Source organism: Ranitomeya variabilis, chromosome 2, assembly GCF_051348905.1.
Source record: "Ranitomeya variabilis isolate aRanVar5 chromosome 2, aRanVar5.hap1, whole genome shotgun sequence".
NCBI lineage: Eukaryota > Metazoa > Chordata > Amphibia > Anura > Dendrobatidae > Ranitomeya > Ranitomeya variabilis.
This window is the reverse complement of record NC_135233.1, coordinates 988,072,520-988,098,499: the sequence shown is the minus strand read 5'-3', so window position 1 is coordinate 988,098,499 and position 25,980 is coordinate 988,072,520. Positions and strand designations below refer to the sequence as shown.

The following is a 25,980-nucleotide window of genomic DNA, read 5'->3' as shown; positions in this document are numbered from 1 at the left end:
CGATCGGCTGTGCATTTTGTGACTTGCTACGAGAAAATATGGCCTTGTAGACATTCCCTTTAATCCCTGTATGCATATGGAGGTAACGTTTCGTCATGGCAGGGGTACATTTATGTGGAGCGGAGTTATACAGCTGTAATTTGCCTGTAATAGCTAGCTCAGATCGCCGCTGTTTAGCGGTTTTAGATGCTGCTACCAGTCACTAACAGCGGCATTTAAGCGGGTTATAACAGCAGGTGAGGGCTACCATGGCTGACACAGGCTGGGCTTCATAGGAGACCATCATCTGCACGATATTATGCAATACCATAGTATATAGAACAAGCGATCCAAGGATCGCGGAGGTTTTAAGTCCTCTAAGGGAAGTAAAAAAAATAAGGTAAAATGGTTTTAAAAATATAAAAAAAATTATAACACTTTAATCATCCCCACCTTTTTCTATTGTAAATATAAAATTAAGTAAAATCTGGTTTCATATCGTCTGTAAAAGCCTGATCTATCAGAATAAAAGTAATTAATTTATATGGTAAATGCTTTAAGAAATAAAAAAAATACCACACATAAAAAAAATGCAATTAAAATGTCATACATATTGGACTTTTTTTTACTTATTTTTAAGTACATTATATACTGTATATGGTAAATCATAAAAAGTTATGGCTCTTGGAAGAAGAGGAGGGAAATGAAAAAAAGTGCAAAAATTAAAAATCATGTACCATCTAACCAGTGTTTCCCGTCGACAGTGAATCTTACAATCTCTAAGACAAACTGTTGCCGCAAGGAGACGGATGAATGGAGGGATCACGTTACTGTAATTACGTCTTTATTTGATTTTGTGCATATCTTTATATAATTCTTAAAGATAAAAAAAAGTCAGTTTAACCCTCGCAGCAAAGAAAACATTTCTGAATGTCTAACACACACTTAAAATCATTATGACAATCTATCTGTAACATTAAGTACGTCTGTAAAATGAAATCCTAAGCGCACGATATAAAGCGGTCAGATTACTGTAAGAAACACTAAACTACAGAGAATTAAAGGCCACCAATCTTTTTGCTGCACGTAGGATACTTTGCTGAGACTAAACTCTTTGGCCCTGATTCATGGAGCAGTTTGTGTCAGAATTCTGGCATAAAATGGCTTAAACTGTTATAAAAAATGTCTTTAAAAATTGGATGTGAAATTTTAATACACTAATTTATTGTTCTAAAAAATTGTTGTCTAAAAAAAAAAAGCATATCTGCAAAAAGTTTTTCTGAAAAATGTTGTCGCTTGGATTCTGCAGCTTCTATGTATCACCGTACATAATAGAGAGCAGAAAGAGTTAACAGCAAATCTGCCAGTGAGCTCTTCTGACTGCAGATTTTGTAACCATTATCTCTTTTTCTACATCCACTTCTAAGCTGGTATTTATGACCAGTTTGACAGTTAAAGGGAACCTGTCAGCTGATTCATGCTGCCCAAACCGCAGGTGGGGTTTTGTTCTCTGCTGTATGTGTAGCAGAATGGTGAGCTAATGATATCCCTGCCCATACCACTGATTGGCAGCTTCCTGTGTACACTGCCAGCAGGCTGCCAATCAGTGCTGGGGGCGGGGTTACACAGACTAGCTGGACTGCCTTTCACGTGAGACCTAGTCAGGCAGTAATCTGCTGATAAAAGACACTGATTGTATTGAAACGACAACACACAGCCTAGTAAGTGACACATCCCTGGAATCAGTGTTTCTATCCCTATACAATTCTGTCCTCAGATTAAATATTAAAAATCTTGTGACAGATTCTCTTTAAGGGCTCATTCAGACCAGTTTCGCAAAAGAAAAATGGATCATGCGTATGGCATCTGATTTTTACGGATACATTGCACTTGTTAACCCCGGAGTTTGTATTCGATCATGTACATGTTATACTGCTGATGTATACGGTAAATATGGATGCCACACAGGTGAAAAATCCGGTCACATGGATGAAAGTTTTCATACGCTTGGCTGAACTCAGCTACAGATGAGCTTATTAAAAATCATCCCAGTTTCATTGAAAAAACTTCAACGATTTTCAACTAATTTTCATCTGTGTGTCCGTTTTTGACGCCCCTGTCCGACCCTATCCTTGGTTCCTAAAAATTGCTACCACTTAAATGTCATAGTTAGGGCTGAATTGGACTCGTTAGTAAAATTTTGCTGGATTTCTTTGGTTTTTCATTCCATGACATGGGGGACTCCAGTGTATTGGGGATGGTGAAGTCAGAGGCGCCTGCTTTATTAAGAAGTGCACGCCTCTTAATGAATCAGACATAAAAGTGGCGTACCCCCTCCGGGACTGGGGAAAGATTTGTGGTATAAGATATGCCACACATCGCCCTGAATTAGACAAGCAGGTGTTGCCATGCCCCTTCCTGATATGTAATCAGCATGAAAATGTAGGTGCAGAGACCCTGATTCCAGCGATGTATCACTTACTGGGCTGCATGCTATCATTTTGATATAATCACAGTTTTCGCTGCTGCAGAGCTCAAAATGCTGAGCAGTGTATAACCCCGCCCACAACACTGCTTTTTTGTGCATATTGACAGAAAACTGCCATCAGTGGTGGGGGCGGGGTTACGCAGAGCAGTTGACTAGAAGGCACCAGACACCTAGTCCTGTAGTGATAATCTCCTGCTGATAAAACACTGATTTTAAAGAAACTCACAGCTCAATAAGTGACACATTGTTGGAATCAGGATCTCTGCTGCTCTCAGATCATATAGCAAAAGCTGCTGACAGACTCCCTTTAATAAAGTTCTTGTCTTGAGCCGGCAGAGGCCCATAGAGTGTCGGGTTGGTAATACGTCAGCATTTCTGTCACTCTGCTGTACTGCTTTCCCATAACACAAGCCATTGCAAAAAAAAGTATACAGCCCCATATGCCCTTTTTACAGTTGGAGTCAATGGAAGCAACGTATGCCTATGCTGTATATGTCCATGGGCCATGTTTCATAGTGCAGCTGATCTTCATTAAAGTAAATAGGGCTGAAATGCAATAACACATGGACTGATGTGGTGCTACTTCTGAAAATAAAAGGCATTTTTACTAATACTGGCCAATATCACTGAATAAATTTGAGACCCTTTATTTTTTGGGAAGGTTTAAGACAATATATGCTGAGTCTCTTCCCTGTCAAACAGCGCCATTCTTGTCTACAGGCTGTGTGTGGTATTGCATTGCAGCCACTTTTGAGTTAATGGAGCTGAGCTGCGTTACTTCACACAGCCCAGGAGCAAGTGGTGCTGATGTTTGTGGCGTAAAGCAGCCATGATTTACCATTCTTACACAAGCACTTTATGGATCTTGTGGTTCATACTCGGGAGCTAAGGTTAGAATTCCAATCAAGGATGTGAAACATTAATGATTTCATAAACGCTCTTATTCTTATGGATTAAATGAACTAGCGCACGCCTGACACAAAGCTTTTATTCTCCTTTCTCAAAGTGATAAGTAACAGCAGACTAAATTACGAAGCTTGTGCTTTAAGCTGGAACCTGACAGCCTTTAGTACGGAAAGTGCAGCTTTGCGAAATCACCAATTATAGTCTCCAGAAAGAGTATTTTTTACCTGTAGAATAAAGTGAGAGAGAATTATACAAAGATGTAAGCAAGAACGATACATTGATGGGTGTTAAGCGTTAATGCTCTATTATGTCACATGCACGTGACTGCGTTATTCCCCGTTTTGTGCGGAGCTGTGATCGCCCTACCATTCCTCTGTGCCAGAAATTTTTTTTCCTTATGAATTTTTTTGTGAATTGAGTCGAAAAATGATTTTATTCCTTTAATAGTTCATTAAAAGCTTGTGAGTAAATACACAAAGGAAAAAAAAAATGGGCCGGATTCGTTATCGTATCTATGCCATTTTTTTAGTTTGCACCATTTTTTAATTTATGCCTTATTCTTTTAATTTGCGCCTTTTTTAAAGCCTATATTATGTGTCCACCTTCTTTTTTTTTTTTTTTTTTTTGCAAATGTCCTTTTTTTTGCTCTGATTTCATACGTTTTAATTTTTTTTTTTTTTGCAACATTTTAGCGGAACGTGTGACTTCTTGCGCTAAAAAATAGCAAAAGAGGTTGAGGACGAAAACGAAGAGCGTCTTTGATTAAGCACAAAATTCATGCAACATTTTGAAGATTGTGGAGCAAAACACAGCAGCGAAGACCACAAGACAAAAAAAAAAGGGATTTAAAAAAAAATGCAAATCATGAATCAGGGCTTATAGTGCGTTTTGTTCCGCAAAAATAATCTAAGACAGACTTCGGCTTCTGCCGCAGATTTCATGTGGAAGCTGCCCAACATCTTCAATAATTGACAAGTGACTTAATAAAGTGGTTTTGAAAAGCAGGTTGAGAAAACTCCATATTTGACACTGCACTATTAGTTTTGGCTTCCAAATACTGATGTAAAATACTGCACGTGTGAACATGGTCTTACATTCAGTCAATAATTGGATAAGAACCAATGCCCCGTAGCTGCGCATCTCGCACTTACCATTAATGCATTATTCATCATAAATCATTTCTCCATCTTGCTTTATTCCATCTTCCATCATTGGGTCGTTAATGACTGTGGGGGAGGAAAAAAAAGTGTGTTAGATGATTTATCTTTAGAGGGGTTGTCCATCCTCGGTCTCCTTCCCGATCAGCATACGTGCAGAGGGGCTGATGTATGACGCAAACGAGATCAGACAGATGAATGTTATAGAAGCCTCCCATCATTCATGATGAGTAAACAGTGCTGGACAACCCCTTTAAAGGGAATCTGTCAGCAGGTTCTTGTTACGTAATCTGAGAGCAGCACGGAGGGGCTGAGACCCTGATTCCAGCGCTGTGTCACTTACTGGGCTGTGTTTTGCTATTTCAATAAAATCAGTGTTTTATCAGCAGGAGATTATCCTTACAGGACTAGGTGTCTCGTGCCTCCTGGTCCAATCTCACCCTCACAACTGATTGGCAGCTTTCTGTCAATACACAGTATACACAGAAAGCGGCCAATCAGTGGTGTGGGCGGGGTTATACAGGACTCAGCATTCCGAGATGAGATCTCCAGCTTAGAAAACAGTGATTGTATTAAAATGTCGGCAAGCAGCATAGCAAGTGACACATCACTGGAATCAGGGTTTCAGCCCCTACATCATGCATTACACAAATACCTGGTGACGGATTCCCTTTAACCTCACAGATTACATCGCAGTGTTTCTTTTTGCTAAACCACAATTCCTAACATGCAGACAGCCGCTATTATATTTCTGTGAGCCCCGATCTGACAACCCTACAATATAAAGTCTCATACAGTCGACACATTCTCATGACTGTTTTCACGTAGTTTGTGTGATTGCAATAATATACGGGCTGTTATTACCGCTGCAGTCAAGCCTGCCCCGAGTCCTGGTTTCTGGGATCTCCGTTCCATTTCTGTAGACACACCAGCAATATCCTGTGCTCCTCCAGCATTGCGTGCTTGTAAAATCCCCGTTGTCGTCGCACTGAGGCACAAAGGCACCAGGCATGGTGTGTTGTTGGGCTCTCATTTGGCATTGGGTCATCAATGGGGCACCTGAGACATAAAACAGTAAGTGTGAATGGTCCGTAGACATTTGTGATGGCTCCATCTTACTGAGACGACTTCAGTGCACAGGGGAAACAAACCGGAGAACACAAGTGGTGGCTGAAAACCAGGAAAATATGGAGGATTTGGGAGTTTATTTTAAATTGTTTTATGGTTTCCTATTTTAATGTATTAATGTCACTTATAGGATATGGACACCCACTGGGGCAAGTTTTTGCGTTAACTCAAATGTTGGTATTTGGGGTTAAAAATCATTTAAGGTGAGGAATATGGTTGTTTAATTTGTTTTTACAGGTGACAAGGGCTTCAATGGATTATAGGTGTAAAGGTGAGAAATTCTGTGTTTTTTTTATTTTAAATAAATGTGTAAAACAGGGTGTTGAGTTTTATATCAAATACAGGATTTTATTCTTGCTGTGTCCTTTTTACAATATGACTATGAGGTTAGTAATGTGGGTGTCTTATAGACACCTCTCCATTACTAACCTCTGGGCTTGATGTCAGCTGACAATACAAAAATGACATCAACCACAACCCTATTACCCCACTTGCCACTGCCATAGGGCAAGTGGGAAGAGAGAGGCTAAGAGACAGATTTGGAGCATTTTATGAATGCGCCATTTCTGGGCAGTTGCTGGGAGGGGGGGCAATATATCTTGCATTTTCCCAGGCTCCTAATATCAACTAATAGCTGTCTGTTTAGCCTTTGCTGGTTTGAATTTATAGAAGGACCCCAAGTCATTTTTTTTTTTTTGGGGGGGGCCAAATAAATTAACCAGTAAAGGCTAAGCAAACAGCTGTGAGCTGTTATTAACATAAGCCAAAGTCATGGGCTTTTCCTCTGCTGGTTTTGAAAATTACGGAGGAGCCCACACCATTTTTTTAATTTAATTCTTTGTTTTACACAGAATGTACACAGCGGGATGGCACACGGACCACTGATCTCGCTAATACTGGTTTTTCCTGTACAGTAATCACCAGAATGTGTGAAGGAGGCCTTAGAATGAGCTCACTGGTGGATTGCAAATTAACTTATCTGACCAAAAATGTGTAGGGCAACAAGGAGCCTGTAGTAGTCAAATGGTGCCAAATCTTTAATGAAACCTAGTTGCAGAATTTTTTAGCTCATGGGTTTTAAGTATTAAAAAAATTGTCCCACATTTAGAGATGACTGAGTTCTCCTGGAATTGTAGTTTTTATAATCACTAAAGCAGGATTATGCAGAACGGCGCTTGTCTGACAAATTATTACATAGCAGAGATTCCTTGTTTTATTCTTAATAATTAAAGGGGTGTCCCAAAAGCTATATATGGGTCTTCTCTCTAATCTGCGACCGCTGACTGGCTGCAGCGGTGAAAAGTTGGAAGAGAGAGAAAGGAAACTGGGTGGGGATAGGGACTGAGGTCTGGAGGAACAGCGAGAGCTTAGAGCAGGTTAGTGAATTTATTTTAAATTTTAGACCCACCATTGACACATTTTCTTAAAGGGAATCTATCAGAAGTAGTAGCATAGAGCAGTGCGCCAATACAGTTAAACTCTGCGGCAGAGCTGGAAGACACGATCTCCCTGCACTGCTGGCAGTGCATAGCAACTTCAACTACCGCTACAGTTGAAAACCAATGATGAAGAAGGGAGCGTCAGTTGACTATGGGGCGCATTATACTGTTTGGACTATGGGGAATGCATTATACTATACAGAGGACTATGGGGCATGCATTATACTATACAGAGGACTATGGAACACATTATACTGTATGGACTATGGGGAGTGCATTATACTATACAGAAGACTATGGGGCATGCATTATACTATACAGAGGACTATGGAACACATTATACTGTATGGACTATGGGGAGTGCATTATACTATACAGAGGACTATGGGGCATGCATTATACTATAGAGAGGACTATTTAGTGCATTATGTTATACAGAGGACTATTTAGTGCATTATGTTATACAGAGGACTATGAGGCGTGCATTACACTATACATATACAGAGGACTATGTAGTGCATTATACTGTATGGACTATGGGGCATGCATTATACTGAATGGACTATGGGGTTCATTATACTACACAGAGGACTATTGGGCGCATTATACTGTATGGACTATGGGGAGTGCATTATACTATACAGCGGACTATGGAGCGCATAATACTGTATGGACTATGGGGTGGTGCATTATACTATACAGAGCACTTTGGGTGCATTATACTGTATGGACAATGGGGGGCATTAGACTATATAGAGGACTATGGAGTGCATTGTGCTGTATGGACTATGGGATGCATTATACTGTATGGACAATGGGGGGCATTATGCTATATGGAGGATTATGGGGGTGTATTATGCTGTATGGACTATGGGGTGCATTATACTGTACAGACTATGGAACGCACTATACTATATGGACTATTGGATGCATTATACTATATGGACTATGGGGTGCATTACACTATATAGAGGACTATGGAGTGCATTGTGCTGTATGGACTATTGGGGGCATCATATTATACAGAGGACTATGGGGTGCAATATACTATACAGAGGACTATGGTTTGCTTTATACTCTATGGACTATGGGATTGCATTATACTATACAGAGAAATTATGGAGTGCATTATACTGTATGGACTATGAGGTGCATTATACTATACAGAGGACTATGGGGCGAATTATACTGTATGGGCTATGGGATGCATTATACTATACAGAGGACCATGGCATGCATTATGCTGTATGGATGATTATTTGTGTGCATTATGTTGTATGGACTATGGGTGCATTATACTACACAGAGGACTATGGGACACATACGGCAGCGGCTCAGCATTGGGGTATCCGCATAATAAGGAGTTTGTGCAGGTTGGGGATAGATGGGGACGGTGCTGAAAATATGAGAAGTGAAATGTGTCTTTGTTGTAATCTCTGCAGACGAGTCCTGGCTGGAGAAGTTGTCATGTCGGTCTGGGCCAGATGGAAAAGACAGGAAAAGTGAACGATTCCATCAGAAAGAACGTCAGCGGTAAGTCATTATCTGTAACTGTGCTGTGATCTGTTATATGTTCCGCAGGGCTGGTATCTACCACTATATGGTCACCTTATGGCAGTAATATCAGTGTTGGTCTGCTAGATCTGCAGAAAACTGTAACACTATCACAATCACAACTGCTGCATCCAGTAAACTAAATGACACATCACTGGAATCAGGGTCTCTGCACCTACATCATGCGGCTGTCAGATTGCCTTTAAAACAGAGGTCTGCATAGATTATTATTTATTCTATATTAACACTACATACTAGACTTAACATACACAAGACATGTACGGATACAAGATACAGGAGGAGGACGGGGTCCGGCCTAGGCGAGCTTACAATAGAAGTTTATGGAGTACTTCCAAAAACATCTGGAATCTCATGAAATATGTGGTGGGGAATACTGACATTTGGAGCCTGACATGAGGGAGGACTGGTGTGAGTAGATATACTGGGTTTTTAGCTAATATAGGCCATAACATCAAGTCCTGCTTTGTTATCAGTCGTGTTTGCTACGAAGGTTTCCACAATAGACATAGGAGGGAACATATATTCACCACTCGGGGTTTCATCGATAAAACGGGGCACTGATTCGGTTGAGTAACTGGTAGAGGCATAAACCAGGTTTCCACTTGTTCCAAACTCAGCAGGTAGAAGGTCCCTTTCCTGCGGTACATTGGCTCCTGAAGAAGAAATTGTGAATACTATGAAATGCAGTGGACAGAAGCGGTGTGTAGCCCATGTGTTACATCGCACTGGTGACCAGTATGGGAGGAAATTGACCATTTTTGGGTTTCTTCGTAGAGGACTCCTGGTTTATGCATCTACCAGGAATATGGTCGACATCTAAACTAAAGTTACAAAAAAATTACCACCCACAAAGGTGGAAAAGTATTCTGACCTACATTACACACGGCAAATGGTCCCCAGGTCCAGCGGCCACATCGGTTCGCAGGGCCCTGGTCCATCAGCCACTGACTACCAACATGGCTGCCTGACCAGGTTCCTCTCTGTCTTTTGCTCAACATCTAACTACTGCCTTTAATAGTGATCCACATTACCGTTCAGTACCTCCATATGCCATACATTTCATGGCATGAAGGTTGCCTCTGTGAGATTCATGTGGAATCCAGGAAAAAAATTGTGGAACCTACAGTTGCATCCAACACCATGGTAATGAGATAATCACTATAATATACTGTATCTCTATAATACTGTGCTGTATAGTGGCATTACAGGGCGGCAATAGGAGTGGCTACATAGCTTCAGAACCATACACACATACAGCTCTGCCACATGTGCCCCATTACACTCATAATATATCTCCATAATACTGTGCTGTATAGTGGCATCACAGAGCGGCACTAGGAGTGACTACATAGCTACAGAACCATACACACATACAGCTCTGCCATATGTGCCCCATTACACTCATATAATATATCTCCATAATACTGTGCTGTATAGTGGCATCACAGGGTGGCACTGGGAGTGGCTACATAGCTACAGAACCATACACACATACAGCTCTGCCATATGTGCCCCATTACACTCATATAATATATCTCCATAATACTGTGCTGTATAGTGGCATCACAGGGCGGCACTGGGAGTGACTACATAGCTACAGAACCATACACACATACAGCTCTGCCATATGTGCCCCATTACACTCATATAATATATCTCCATAATACTGTGCTGTATAGTGGCATCACAGGGCGGCACTAGGAGTGGCTACATAGCTACAGAACCATACACACATACAGCTCTGCCATATGTGCCCCATTACACTCTCATAATATATCTCAATAATACTGTGCTGTATAGTGGCATCACAGAGCCGCACTCGGAGTGGCTACATAGCTACAGAACCATACACACATGCAGCTCTGCCATATGTGCCCCATTACACTCATATAATATATCTCCATAATACTGTGCTGTATAGTGGCATCACAGGGCGGCACTAGGAGTGGCTACATAGCTACAGAACCATACACACATACAGCTCTGCCATATGTGCCCCATTACACTCTCATAATATATCTCAATAATACTGTGCTGTATAGTGGCATCACAGAGCCGCACTCGGAGTGGCTACATAGCTACAGAACCATACACACATGCAGCTCTGCCATATGTGCCCCATTACACTCATATAATATATCTCCATAATACTGTGCTGTATAGTGGCATCACAGAGCCGTACTCGGAGTGACTACATAGCTACAGAACCATACACACCTACAGCTCTGCCATATGTGCCCGATTACACTCATATAATATATCTCCATAATACTGTGCTGTATACTGGCATCACAGGGTGGCACTGGGAGTAACTACATAGCTACAGAACCATGCACACCTACAGCTCTGCCACATGTGCCCCATTACTGTACCTCTTTTACCGGTTTAAGTCACAGAACCCCATTACAGCAGCTATTTGTCACTTTCTGTAGATATTACAGTTGTAGATTTGGTACCTTCTCTAGTAGTGGAATTTGGAGCGTTCTCTGGTCCTTTAGAATTCTGCACTAAGTAAAACAGATACCACTGCTGCATCCAAGAGTCAAAGAGCTAAAAGATGAAGAAACAAAAATTATTATTCCAGGGTCCGCAAGTCTTAGTCTTCTCTTAAATTAATCACACATGGGAGGAAAACACAACATTATGGTTTACTACACTGAACTGGTCCATTGGTAATTTTATGGAAATATTATGAATATAGAAGAACTTTCGGCATGTTACGGAACATTTGTTCATTTCCAACTTGTTAAAGAGAATCTGTGACTTGTAATGAATAAGTATATTTTTGACATCATGTACATACCCCTGTTCTCCTGAATCCGATAATGTTTTTCTTTTGTTCCTGCTCCTTGGCGTTCCGGAGATATGGCCTCTTCTTTCCTGTATGCATATGTAGTACTGTTAGCCAAGTGGGTGTGGTCCTCACCTGTTCTTCGTGGGATTGTGCTTGAGGATCACACCTCCTTGGCTAAGAACACGAGGTTTATTTACAAGGAAGAAGGGGCCATATCTCAGGAATGGAGAGGAGCAGGAACAAAAGAAAAACAACGCCGGATTCGGGGGAACAGCGACATTTACAGGACATCAAATGAAAAAGAAAAACATATTTATAGGAAGTGACAAGTCCTATTAAAAAGATCATTTAATACTGTTTTCCTGTTGGGATTCCCAACGATAGCTGTGTGAGGAAACCTGGAAATAACTGTATAATTACCTGCAGCGCCACCACAGGAGAAATAAAGCATTACACAAGGGTCATTCAAATCGACAGGTTCTCTGTGTAAAGTAGGAAAGGACAGGGTCCTCACAGAATAAGAGACCCTCTATATAACCGAGACAGACCGAAGAGGGACAGTCTTGGACAAAAGATACTTTTGGGGGGTCCCAACCTCTTAGGACCCTACGCACGGGAACCAATGATATGTCCACCCCTGAACCGCTGTCCACTTTGGCCACTGGATAAAGATCTTGCACTGATGGACCTCACTCAGGGTCTACTAATGAAAAAGGGTTTTCTAAACTAGACCGCCCCTTTAAACAATGGATTTAGTTATTCCTAACAGAACGTGCCCGATTTGCACTCACCATCCATTCCTCATAGCTCAAAGACCTCCGCAACTTCCTGAGGTTGTCCAGGGTGGTGCCATTGAACGTTGGATACTTTCTCAAAGGATTCGAGAACTACGGTCAACAGAGAGACATGCAAGACATAGGGTGAGAGAGAAGAAACACTGGTAGCTCCCTTTTGGTCTTCCTACATATCATGACATGGTCGGTTGCGTCAATCAAAGATCAACTAAAGTTACACAATTCCTTAAAGGGTCTTTCCATCAAAAATTTAGTGGTATCGAGAGAAGCGGATGAGAATCTAGTTGGTATGTGACCGCCCTACAAGCGATGGACATAGAGAGCAATCCTGACAGTGTGAGCATTGCACCTCATCACCATTTGGCATGCCGTGAGTGCAGACCTTTCTGCTGAGCTTAGAAAACCCCTTTAAGTTATGATCATTGGTCAGTTCTTAGAAAGTATTTGGGAAAAGATGGCCAACGTTATCCTGAAGACATAGTCTGAGACTTGTGAACAGGAAATCATACTGAGCGTCATCCTCTAGGGGCGCTGTAATGGCCTCCGACAAGTTGCAGTCGCTTACCAGGAGCATGTATTCTGCAGCATCCCCAATGCTGTTGCTTGCCATTGCCTTTTTTTCCAGTTTCTGTAAATTGAAAGCAAAATTATTCCAATGACCATCAAAAACTTGTCCCGAACGTAACAAATGCCCCCACTTTTAATGTATTATTTGGGTGTCTTTATGTGTTGGGACCCCTTAAACACCCCGATAAAGGAGAGTGAAACCTCCCGTTTCAAGCACAGAAGCTCTTTCATAGCCGTCACAGATCTCTTATGGGTCTGCATCACTAGTGCCCCCCTTGTACAGTCACTCCCTTTTCTAAGGAAGCTGCTCTAGGGACACAAGGTGTTATTTTACTGGTACCAAGCTGACCAAAAAAATGTTTGGGAAATGCAGGTTTTACTTTGGTGGAAATGCTTATAATTACCTGTTGGGATCCATCATCATCTTTAAAAGCCAAAGGAATGTTGAAAGTTGCCATTCTTAGTTTTGGTCGATTTGGGGAAGGAGCTGTTAACGTATATAGGGTCATAAGAAGAGGCAGGAAACAAAAAGCAAGTTTTATTATTTTTAAATGAGATATCACATAATTATAAGAGGATTATAAACCTGCAAACTATTATTGCATAAAGGTAACGAATACAATCCCTGCTGCCACCACTAGAGGGCGCTTACTGCATTCTGTAAGTAAATGTGTATGCAGTGAGCCGCTCATCTCCCTCTAGTGGTGATTGTAGGTAGACACAATTTTATTATTAATTATAAACATATCTATAATGAAATATTAATAAACTCATTAGGAAAATGTCCAATTAAGTAAAATAGTACTGACGTGAGCCGGGAAGTTTTTTAATCATTTCGTTCAGCTTTATCTGCCTTGTTGTCTCGTCCAGCTCACTGATCTTGCTCTGCTGTTGAGTGATGAAGTAGATGGACACTGCTTGGCCGGCGATGAGAAGTGCGACAAAGATGGAGAGGAACGGAACAACCTTTCCTCTGTTACATGTCATAGCACTGGAGAAAAAAAACAATCTTTAAATACCCGGTCATGAGTAGAGGAATAAAAGCGGCACTATATGTAATAGATTGAGATAAAACTAGGATCTAGTGCACTAAAGTGAGGTCAATCCGTGGTCTGCTTCATAAATGTTCGTACATAAATGCTGTATTTTCCCTGTCCACCCATCTGGAAATGTTCAGTGGGGGAGGAGGGGGATGCAGCTTCAGTGTCTCCGCCTCTATCAAACAGTAAGAGAGGAGGAGGAGCATTCAGGGGTAATCTGATTGGTCATTAATGGGGTTGTCTGATGAATACAAGTTATCACCTATCCACAGGGCAGGTGTTAAACTTGTTGACCGCTGCAACCGATCGGCAGAACGGGGATATTCATCCAGTTAGAATAGAGCGGAAGTATACATGCTCGATCCTTTCCCTATTGGGGTGTTGAGTGCTGCGCTCAGATTTTTCCAATGAATGGAGGAGCGGTCGGCATCCGGTTGGCGTGGATCCAAGTGGTCGGACACCCACTGATCTGGAAATTATCACCTACCCACTGGATTAATAATATTTTGTTTTCACTGGAAAACCCCTTTAAGATCACACCGGGGTGAGAATACAGACACAGGATGGAAAGAATAAACAGTTATATAAACGAACATATCAAAAGGGGAAAAAAAATACTGCTGGTTGTTTGCACTATAGCTAAAACACTTTAGTATTTACCCCAAGGAAAGGCCCTAATTGATGCTTTTTTTGTGCAAAAATGGGTAATTTTGAGATTGAAAATGTGCAATTCCAGACAACACCACCAGGTGTCACTGTCCAGGGATCTTCATCCCCAGCGCTGTGCATTAGCTAAGAATCAGGTGATCAGTGTGTCCCTCTGCTGGGCCCTCCAGGTATTACATGTAATCTATTAGGTAAACTAGCAGCTTGTTCTCAATGTCTCTACAGCACCACCACAGGTAAAAATCAGAATTACACAATGTCCATTTAAATCAATGCAATGTCTATACAATACAGGTCAGGTCGTGCAGAGAGAGAGACACTCCTCCTTATGACCACTCTTTACTGTAGAGATCAAGAGACGAAGTTCTCTAGACATTCCATCCCAACCCTTGCCAGGAGCTGGATCATTTGTAAAATGTACTTACCCTTATAAAGCAATTTTTTTTACATATTTTAATAAGTTACATTTAGAAAATGATTAATTTACCATTTTATTAAAAGAAAACACAAAAAAAACAGGGTCATTGTGATGATAAGTCTTCTTCAACCCCCAACATTCGGCGTATTGTTTTTTTTTTCTTTTTACTATACATACTAGTCCCATAAGGGGTCTGGAACCTGCGAAAATTTGTTTTCAGTGTTTCGCAATCTGACAATTAGCCAATCAGTGCCTGCCTGGATGTACAGTTGTGGGAGGGGCTTAAAGGGGTTGTCTGGAGAAAACAAGTCATCATCTATCAGCCTGATAGTTGGTCTGGAGAAAACAAGTCATCATCTATCAGCCTGATAGTTGGTCTGGAGAAAACAAGTCATCATCTATCAGCCTGATAGTTGGTCTGGAGAAAACAAGTCATCATCTATCAGCCTGATAGTTGGTCTGGAGAAAACAAGTCATCATCTATCAGCCAGATAGTTGGTCTGGAGAAAACAAGTCATCATCTATCAGCTTGATAGTCGGTCTGGAGAAAACAAGTCATCATCTATCAGCCTGATAGTTGGTCTGGAGAAAACAAGTCATCATCTATCAGCCTGATAGTCGGTCTGGAGAAAACAAGTCATCATCTATCAGCCTGATAGTTGGTCTGGAGAAAACAAGTCATCATCTATCAGCCTGATAGTTGTTAAATCACTGATCGGTTGCAGTCTGGCCGCTGGGACTCGCATTGATTGGTAGAATGGGAGTTTTTTCCCTGATTGCGTACTATAATCTCTGTTATGAAAGGTCACAGCAGATCAAACACCCACCTCCATTCATTCTCTAAGGGGCTGCCAGGAAAAACCGAATGCAAAAAAAGTTATAAAAATTAGAATGAATATTATTGTTAGCATTAGTAATAGCACTTCCTATAACATCCGGATTTTAGCTTCATGGCTTTTGTAAAATAAAATCCAAAACATTTACGGTAAGTGTTTGAGAAGCAACAAAATGTCGTTCATCCCTGTGTCTCCGAAATCTCTACAATAATGAACGAGCTGCAAGATGCCTCTGCCTGGCAACTGGTGACATCACGCAATCCTAGGTGTTTGATTGGTTGAGTAATCAGTTATTATTTCCACACGCCATTTATGCTAATAAGATCCTGTGCTGATGTGACGGGTCGTTAGCCCCAGTTACCGGAGATCAGAGATCTACTGTTATAATGTCTAAGGCCTCGTTCAGACACCACTGATTTTCTTGCATACGCAAAACAAAAAAAAAACAATCTGAGGGGTTTAAATCAGATTTTCACTAGTGTATGGTCAGCGGCAATTGTTACGTTTTCACCATCAGCTTGTGTATAGATGTGCGTGTTTCTCTCTATATGCATATATGTATCCCCATCTTCTATCGCTCTCTCCCCCTTTGTCTGTCTCTCTTTGCTTCCCTCTCTCTCTCTCTCTACTTCCCTCCCTCTGTCTCCCCCACTCTCTCTCCCTTAACTCTCTCTGCTTCTGTCTCTTCCCCTCTCTCTGTCTCTCCCTCTCTCTCTCCTTCCCTCTGTCTCTCTCTCCCTTTCCTCACTCCCTCTCTTTTCCTCTCTCCCTTTACTTCCTCTCTCTCCTTTTCCTTCCTTTTTCTCTCCCTCTCTCTCCATCCCCCTCTCTCTCCCTTCCTCGCTCCCTCCCTCTCTTTCTGTCTCTTCCTCTCTCTCACCCTTCCTGTCTCTCTCCCTTTACTTCCTTTCTCTCTCCCTCCATCTCCTCATCCCCCTCTCTCACCCTTTCTTTCTGTCTCCCTCTCTATCTCCCTTCTTCCTCTCTCTCTCTCTGCATGTGTATATATCTATCTATCTACATATGTAATTTCTCTCTCTCCCTTTCCTCCTTCCTTCTTTCTCTATCTCCCGCTCTATCTATCATCTACTTATTATCTATCTATCTATCTATCTATCTATCTATCTATCTATCTATCTATCATCTATTTATTATCTATCTATCTATCATCTATTTATTATCTATCTATCTATCTATCTATCTATCATCTATTTATTATCTATCTATTATCTATCTATCATCTATTTATTATCTATCTATCTATCTATTTATTATCTATCTATCTATCTATCTATCTATCTATCTATCTATCTATCTATCTATCATCTATTTATTATCTATCTATCTATCTATCTATCTATCTATCGTCTATTTATTATCTATCTATCTATCTATCTATCTATCTATCTATCTATCTATCCATCTACTGTATCTACATATATACTCCCTCTCTCTGTGTGTAATGTGGAATGTTTTCCTCGGCTGCACACACGATGAACAGTGCGATATTTGCTGGAATCTGCTGTGTGTGAACCCAGCCTTACATTATAGAGGATGGTCCATCTGGCACATTGTCTGTGCTGGTGAATATTGCGGATTTCTGTATTAGGGCTCATTTCCACTTGCGAGGAAAACGGACGAGTGCAATCCGATAAAAAAATCGGATTGCACTTGGACCAATGTTATTCAATAGGTGTCTTTTCATTTGCGATTTTTTTCTCAGCCGAAATCGGACTGAGAAAAAATTGCAGCATGCTGTGTATTGCTGTGTATCTTGGACGAGACTCGCCAATGTAAGTCAATGGGTGCGTGAAAAAAACACATGGAATACGGACCATCCGTATTCCGTCCGTCTTTTACAGATACATTACCATTCTGTGGCATAGAACACTGTAAATAGTCCTGTAAATGACTGTAGAAAAATAGTTGCAGAGAAAAAAAACGCATTGCATACGGATGTCATACGGATGGTGCGATTAAAAATCGCATTGCACTCGCAAAACACTCGCATGACAATTGCATACGCTACATCCGTTTTTTCTCTTGCAAGTGGAAATGAGCCCTTAGTCTGCGGTGGGGCTGACGACCTCATATAGGACACAATGTGCATCTGTGACTGGGACAGAGGAGAATGTGGCGGCTCCAGCCGAGGCCGTGCGACCGTAGCCGTCATAGGATGTCGCGGGCTCCTGTACTCCGCTGTATCAGGTTCTACACTGTATCTGCGTCGCTGCATTTGACGCTTGTGAAATAACAAACCCTGAAATTAGATGTTTGGTCTTGAAATATTATCTACAAGCAGGAAATGTAGAGCCGGCTCATTTACATTGTTATATTAGTCTGTTACTGAGGTAGGGGAATATATAGGGGCTTATATAAAAACTCTGGGGCCACATAGCAAAGGTCAGAATCAGCCTTCGCCGCCATCACAGCAAATCATTGGCTTCCTGAGACTGCGTTGTGAACACCCAATGGGATTGCAGAGGGAGCCTTCCCATCTGACCGCTTATATATCTAGGGTGCCGTTCACCGCATCATCAGAGGGGTTATTCTGCTGTGATCAGAGCTGGCTCCAATCACAGCACTCACAGGCTGGTGTCTGCTATGTAAAATAGCTGAAACCCTCCAGGAATGGAGCAGGTTCACAACGTGAACCCGCTCCATGCCGCTCATCCCGACTTCTGCCATACATATACGGCGTATGTCAGGAGAACGTCAGGCAAGGCGTGAGACCACAGTCGCATACTTTATTGCTATTCACGGGGCGCCACTGGGGTCATGTATAATGATACTTGTATCCGTGGTGGGCTACAGGCCCCACAAGCCACATCTGGACTGACTATATACACCAATGCGATAGATCCCCATTTTTATATATTGTGCTGTTTCACCTTCTAAGCTGATCCTAATTGAAGTAAAAGGTGCTGTGTTGCAATACCAGACTCAGCCCACAGACAAGAGTGGCGCTGTTTATGAAAAAAAAGAACACATACTATCATACCGTCAATGGGCTCCTCTCAGAGATGGTTCTAATCGGGTCAGGAAACCTACGCATCCGACGGGGGTCCAAGAGGTTCCAGGAGGTTAGGGGGCCGGTGGAATTGTGCATTATGTACTGTCCGTGTACAGGGGCCCCTTCTGTCAGTGCCCACTCCTGAGCTTCCCATGCTGCTGATAGTGGTGGCGTGTAGTCCAGCTTTGCTTCGCTCCAGTGATGCCCAATATCACCGTGTCGCCCGTATCCTCAGAGTATATGGACCCAGGCAAAAAAAACTCCTGTATCCCAAGTTCCCGAAAACTCTGATTATGACACTGCAGAAAGTCACTTTTTGCAGCAATTTTTCAACCATAGAAAGCAATAAGTAAGTGCACAAACACAGGTATCAGGTTTAGCTGCGTTGTTAGTGAAAAAAAAGCAGGTACGGCAGGGTGTGAAACACATTTATTTTTGTGATTTTCCCAAGTTTAAAACATAACGTCTTGGTCTCCTGAGAATGACAGTTAGGATTACGACAATGTAACAAAATTAGCGACATGTGCAAAGTACACATCGGCTGACCAAGGTGTGAGATTGAACAAGACCCGCGCAACTCAAGGGCCGACCAAAGTGTAAAAAGTAACCAGTGTCCTACAAACTCAATGCTTTGCCAACGTCTCAGGTAAACTATTCCCGACCAACTCACCGATCCCTGCTATAACGTCTGTAATTGTGTTTTTTTTCCATGAACTCATGTGAACTTTTTTGTTGAGAATAATCGCTATTTTTTCCGACATAAAAATCTTTTTCCACTAAATAGTTTGATCAAATTGCTCTTTTTCTCCAAAATAGTTTTGTGGTTTCACATATGTCTTGCATTGGTGATCTAACACATTGCATTGCTCATGCTTCTGTGGTGGAAGCAAAACTAAACTATGGGATGCTGAAAAACCCGGCAAAAAATGCAGCTTGAAAAAAGCTCACAACCCTGAGCCGAAACGTTGCCACTTTGGTCTGTTAAATAGCACCTTTCCTCACCTTTAACTGGTGGGCTACCTCCCTTTTTATTATCTATCTATCTATCTATCTATCTATCTATCTATCTATCTATCTATCTATCTATCTATCTGTTATCTGTCTGTCTATCTATTATCTATCTATCTATCTGTTATCTGTCTATTATCTATCTATCTATCTATCTATCTATCTATCTATCGTATGTATACATTGCACATTGCCACTTCACCTATCCTTTTTGCTTGGTGTAACTCTTAGAATGTGCTCTTACTCTGCATTATTTTGGACATATCTCAGTGGATGTAGTTGTATCAAGGGGTGTGGATTTATTAAGGGGCGTGGTAATGTCCGTAAAAAATTTGGACCGTCTGTAAGTTTTGGTCCAGTTGTCCAGGAAAAATTGAATAATAGGTTGGCAACCCTATGTGCAAGTTGTACATGCTTTGAAGTGAGATCAGAGCAGGCTGTCATTACATCTCACACAGGAGTAGACTAGAACAGAGGGCTCTGCTCTCACTGCACAGCAAGTACAAGGCTGTGTGGGGCTCATGCAGTATATGGAGAGGCTGTGTGGGGCTCATGGAATATATAGGGAGGCTGTGTGGGGCTCATGCAGTATATAGGGAGGCTGTGTGAGGCTCATGCTGTATATAGTGAGGCTGTGTGGGGCTCATGCAGTATATGGGGAGGCTGTATGGGGCTCATGCAATATATGGGGTGGCTGTGTGGGGCTCATGCTGTATATAGGGAGGCTGTGTGGGGCTCATGGAATATATAGGGAGGCTGTGTGGGGCTCATGCAGTGTATAGTGAGGCTGTGTGGGGCTCATGCTGTATATAGGGAGGCTGTGTGGGGCTCATGCAGTATATAAAAAGGCTGTGTGGGGCTCATGCAGTATATACGGAGGCTGTGTGGGGCTCATGCAGTATATAGGGAGGCTGTGTGGGGCTCATGCAGTACATAGGAAGGCTGTGTGGGGCTCATGCAGTATATGGGGAGGCTGTGTGGGGCTCATGCAGTATATGGGGAGGCTGTGTGGGGCTCATGCAGTATATAAAAAGGCTGTGTGGGGCTCATGCAGTATATACGGAGGCTGTGTGGGGCTCATGCAGTATATAGGGAGGCTGTGTGGGGCTCATGCAGTACATAGGAAGGCTGTGTGGGGCTCATGCAGTATATACGGAGGCTGTGTGGGGCTCATGCAGTATATGGGGAGGCTGTGTGGGGCTCATGCAGTATATGGGGAGGCTGTGTGGGGCTCATGCAGTATATAGGGAGGCTGTGTGGGGCTCATGCAGTATATAGGAAGACTGTGAGGGGGCTCATGCAGTATATAGGAAGGCTGTGTGAGGCTCATGCAGTATATGGGGAGGCTGTGTGAGGCTCATGCTGTATATAGGGAGGCTGTGTGGGGCTCATGCAGTATATAGGGAGGCTGTGTGAGGCTCATGCTGTATATAGTGAGGCTGTGTGGGGCTCATGCAGTATATGGGGAGGCTGTGTGGGGCTCATGCAGTATATGGAGAGGCTGTGTGGGGCTCATGGAATATATAGGGAGGCTGTGTGGGGCTCATGCAGTATATAGGGAGGCTGTGTGAGGCTCATGCTGTATATAGTGAGGCTGTGTGGGGCTCATGCAGTATATGGGGAGGCTGTATGGGGCTCATGCTGTATATAGGGAGGCTGTGTGGGGCTCATGCAGTATATGGGAGGCTGTGTGGGGCTCATGCTGTATATAGGGAGGCTGTGTGGGGCTCATGCAGTATATGGGAGGCTGTGTGGGGCTCATGGAATATATAGGGAGGCTGTGTGGGGCTCATGCAGTGTATAGTGAGGCTGTGTGAGGCTCATGCTGTATATAGTGAGGCTGTGTGGGGCTCATGCAATATATGGGGTGGCTGTGTGGGGCTCATGCTGTATATAGGGAGGCTGTGTGGGGCTCATGCAGTATATGGGAGGCTGTGTGGGGCTCATGGAATATATAGGGAGGCTGTGTGGGGCTCATGCAGTGTATAGTGAGGCTGTGTGGGGCTCATGCTGTATATAGGGAGGCTGTGTGGGGCTCATGCAGTATATAAAAAGGCTGTGTGGGGCTCATGCAGTATATACGGAGGCTGTGTGGGGCTCATGCAGTATATAGGGAGGCTGTGTGGGGCTCATGCAGTACATAGGAAGGCTGTGTGGGGCTCATGCAGTATATGGGGAGGCTGTGTGGGGCTCATGCAGTATATGGGGAGGCTGTGTGGGGCTCATGCAGTATATAAAAAGGCTGTGTGGGGCTCATGCAGTATATACGGAGGCTGTGTGGGGCTCATGCAGTATATAGGGAGGCTGTGTGGGGCTCATGCAGTACATAGGAAGGCTGTGTGGGGCTCATGCAGTATATACGGAGGCTGTGTGGGGCTCATGCAGTATATGGGGAGGCTGTGTGGGGCTCATGCAGTATATGGGGAGGCTGTGTGGGGCTCATGCAGTATATAGGGAGGCTGTGTGGGGCTCATGCAGTATATAGGAAGACTGTGAGGGGGCTCATGCAGTATATAGGAAGGCTGTGTGAGGCTCATGCAGTATATGGGGAGGCTGTGTGAGGCTCATGCAGTATATACGGAGGCTGTGTGGGGCTCATGCAGTATATAGGGAGGCTGTGTGGGGCTCATGCAGTATATAGGGAGGCTGTGTGGGGCTCATGCAGTATATAGGGAGGCTGTGTGGGGCTCTTTGCTGGACATGGGGAGGCTGTGTGGGGCTCATGCAGTATATACGGAGGCTGTGTGGGGCTCATGCAGTATATGGGGAGGCTGTGTGGGGCTCATGGAATATATAGGGAGGCTGTTTGGGGCTAATGCAGTATATAGGGAGGCTGTGTGAGGCTCATGCTGTATATAGTGAGGCTGTGTGGGGCTCATGCAGTATATGGGGAGGCTGTATGGGGCTCATGCAATATATGGGGTGGCTGTGTGGGGCTCATGCTGTATATAGGGAGGCTGTGTGGGGCTCATGCAGTATATGGGAGGCTGTGTGGGGCTCATGGAATATATAGGGAGGCTGTGTGGGGCTCATGCAGTGTATAGTGAGGCTGTGTGGGGCTCATGCTGTATATAGGGAGGCTGTGTGGGGCTCATGCAGTATATGGGGAGGCTGTGTGGGGCTCATGCAGTATATAAAAAGGCTGTGTGGGGCTCATGCAGTATATACGGAGGCTGTGTGGGGCTCATGCAGTATATAGGGAGGCTGTGTGGGGCTCATGCAGTACATAGGAAGGCTGTGTGGGGCTCATGCAGTATATACGGAGGCTGTGTGGGGCTCATGCAGTATATGGGGAGGCTGTGTGGGGCTCATGCAGTATATGGGGAGGCTGTGTGGGGCTCATGCAGTATATAGGGAGGCTGTGTGGGGCTCATGCAGTATATAGGAAGACTGTGAGGGGGCTCATGCAGTATATAGGAAGGCTGTGTGAGGCTCATGCAGTATATGGGGAGGCTGTGTGAGGCTCATGCAGTATATACGGAGGCTGTGTGGGGCTCATGCAGTATATAGGGAGGCTGTGTGGGGCTCATGCAGTATATGGGAGGCTGTTATGGTTCTCAATGGCAAGAGAACATAGCCCAGCATACATAAGAACTAGCTCTTGGAAGGATGGAAACTAAACTGACCATGAACTAAACCTGCCGCACAACTAATAGTAGCCGGGTAGCGTTGCCTACGTTTTATCCCTAGACGCCCAGCGCCAGCCGGAGGACTAACTAATCCTGGCAGAGGAAAATACAGTCCTGGCTCACCTCTAGAGAAATTTCCCCGAAAGGCAGACAGAGGCCCCCACATATATTGGCGGTGATTTTAGATGAAAATGACAAACGTAGTATGAAAATAGGTTTAGCAAAATCGAGGTCCGCTTACTAGATAGCAGGAAGACAGAAAGGGCACTTTCATGGTCAGCTGAAAACCCTATCAAAACACCATCCTGAAATTACTTTAAGACTCTAGTATTAACTCATAACATCAGAGTGGCAATTTCAGATCACAAGAGCTTTCCAGACACAGAAACAAAACAACAGCTGTGAACTGGAACAAAATGCAAAAACAAACAAGGACAAAAGTCCAACTTAGCTGGGAGTTGTCTAGCAGCAGGAACATGCACAGAAAGGCTTCTGATTACAATGTTGACCGGCATGGAAGTGACAGAGGAGCAAGGCTAAATAGCGACTCCCACATCCTGATGGGAACAGGTGAACAGAGGGGATGATGCACACAAGTTCAATTCCACCAGTGGCCACCGGGGGAGCCCAAAATCCAATTTCACAACAGTACCCCCCCCTCAAGGAGGGGGCACCGAACCCTCACCAGAACCACCAGGGCGATCAGGATGAGCCCTATGAAAGGCACGGACCAGATCGGAGGCATGAACATCAGAGGCAGTCACCCAAGAATTATCCTCCTGACCGTATCCCTTCCATTTGACCAGATACTGGAGTTTCCGTCTGGAAACACGGGAGTCCAAGATTTTTTCCACAACGTACTCCAACTCGCCCTCAACCAACACCGGAGCAGGAGGCTCAACGGAAGGCACAACCGGTACCTCATACCTGCGCAATAATGACCGATGAAAAACATTATGAATAGAAAAAGATGCAGGGAGGTCCAAACGGAAGGACACAGGGTTAAGAATCTCCAATATCTTGTACGGGCCGATGAAGCGAGGCTTAAACTTAGGAGAAGAAACCCTCATAGGGACAAAACGAGAAGACAACCACACCAAGTCCCCAACACAAAGCCAAGGACCAACCCGACGCCGGCGGTTGGCAAAAAGCTGAGTCTTCTCCTGGGACAACTTCAAATTGTCCACTACCTGCCCCCAAATCTGATGCAACCTCTCCACCACAGCATCCACTCCAGGACAATCCGAAGATTCCACCTGACCGGAAGAAAATCGAGGATGAAACCCCGAATTACAGAAAAAAGGAGACACCAAGGTGGCAGAGCTGGCCCGATTATTGAGGGCAAACTCCGCTAAAGGCAAAAAAGCAACCCAATCATCCTGATCTGCAGACACAAAACACCTCAAATATGTCTCCAAGGTCTGATTCGTCCGCTCGGTCTGGCCATTAGTCTGAGGATGGAAAGCAGACGAGAAAGACAAATCTATGCCCATCCTAGCACAGAATGCTCGCCAAAATCTAGACACGAATTGGGTTCCTCTGTCAGAAACGATATTCTCCGGAATACCATGCAAACGGACCACATTTTGAAAAAACAGAGGAACCAACTCGGAAGAAGAAGGCAACTTAGGCAGGGGAACCAAATGGACCATCTTAGAGAAACGGTCACACACCACCCAGATGACAGACATCTTCTGAGAAACAGGAAGATCCGAAATAAAATCCATCGAGATGTGCGTCCAAGGCCTCTTCGGGATAGGCAAGGGCAGCAACAATCCACTAGCCCGAGAACAACAAGGCTTGGCCCGAGCACAAACGTCACAAGACTGCACAAAGCCTCGCACATCACGTGACAGGGAAGGCCACCAGAAGGACCTTGCCACCAAATCCCTGGTACCAAAGATTCCAGGATGACCTGCCAATGCAGAAGAATGAACCTCAGAAATGACTTTACTGGTCCAATCATCAGGAACAAACAGTCTACCAGGTGGGCAACGATCAGGTCTATCCGCCTGAAACTCCTGCAAGGCCCGCCGCAGGTCTGGAGAAACGGCAGACAATATCACTCCATCCTTAAGGATACCTGTAGGCTCAGAATTACCAGGGGAGTCAGGCTCAAAACTCCTAGAAAGAGCATCCGCCTTAACATTCTTAGAACCCGGCAGGTAAGACACCACAAAATTAAACCGAGAGAAAAACAACGACCAGCGCGCCTGTCTAGGATTCAGGCGTCTGGCGGACTCAAGATAAATTAGATTTTTGTGGTCAGTCAATACCACCACCTGATGTCTAGCCCCCTCAAGCCAATGACGCCACTCCTCAAAAGCCCACTTCATGGCCAAAAGCTCCCGATCCCCAACATCATAATTCCGCTCGGCGGGCGAAAATTTACGCGAAAAAAAAGCACAAGGTCTCATCACGGAGCAATCGGAACTTCTCTGCGACAAAACCGCCCCAGCTCCGATTTCAGAAGCGTCGACCTCAACCTGAAAAGGAAGAGCAACATCAGGCTGACGCAACACAGGGGCGGAAGAAAAGCGGCA

The 25,980-nt window shown here is 43.7% G+C and overlaps 1 protein-coding gene across 1 annotated transcript; it reads right to left on the bottom strand.

Moving 5' to 3' along the window:
• Nucleotides 1–806: 806 nt before the first annotated feature.
• On the bottom strand, nucleotides 807–13,826 carry LOC143808377 (H-2 class II histocompatibility antigen gamma chain-like). Its single transcript, XM_077290948.1, has 9 exons — nucleotides 13,637–13,826; nucleotides 13,232–13,314; nucleotides 12,826–12,888; nucleotides 12,258–12,353; nucleotides 11,129–11,222; nucleotides 9,200–9,325; nucleotides 5,395–5,589; nucleotides 4,525–4,599; nucleotides 807–3,597 (listed from the first exon to the last, which is right to left on the bottom strand). Exons 1-8 carry the CDS (start codon nucleotides 13,812–13,814, stop codon nucleotides 4,535–4,537), a joined length of 900 nt encoding a protein of 299 aa, XP_077147063.1. The 5' UTR covers nucleotides 13,815–13,826; the 3' UTR covers nucleotides 807–3,597; nucleotides 4,525–4,534.
• Nucleotides 13,827–25,980: the final 12,154 nt, after the last annotated feature.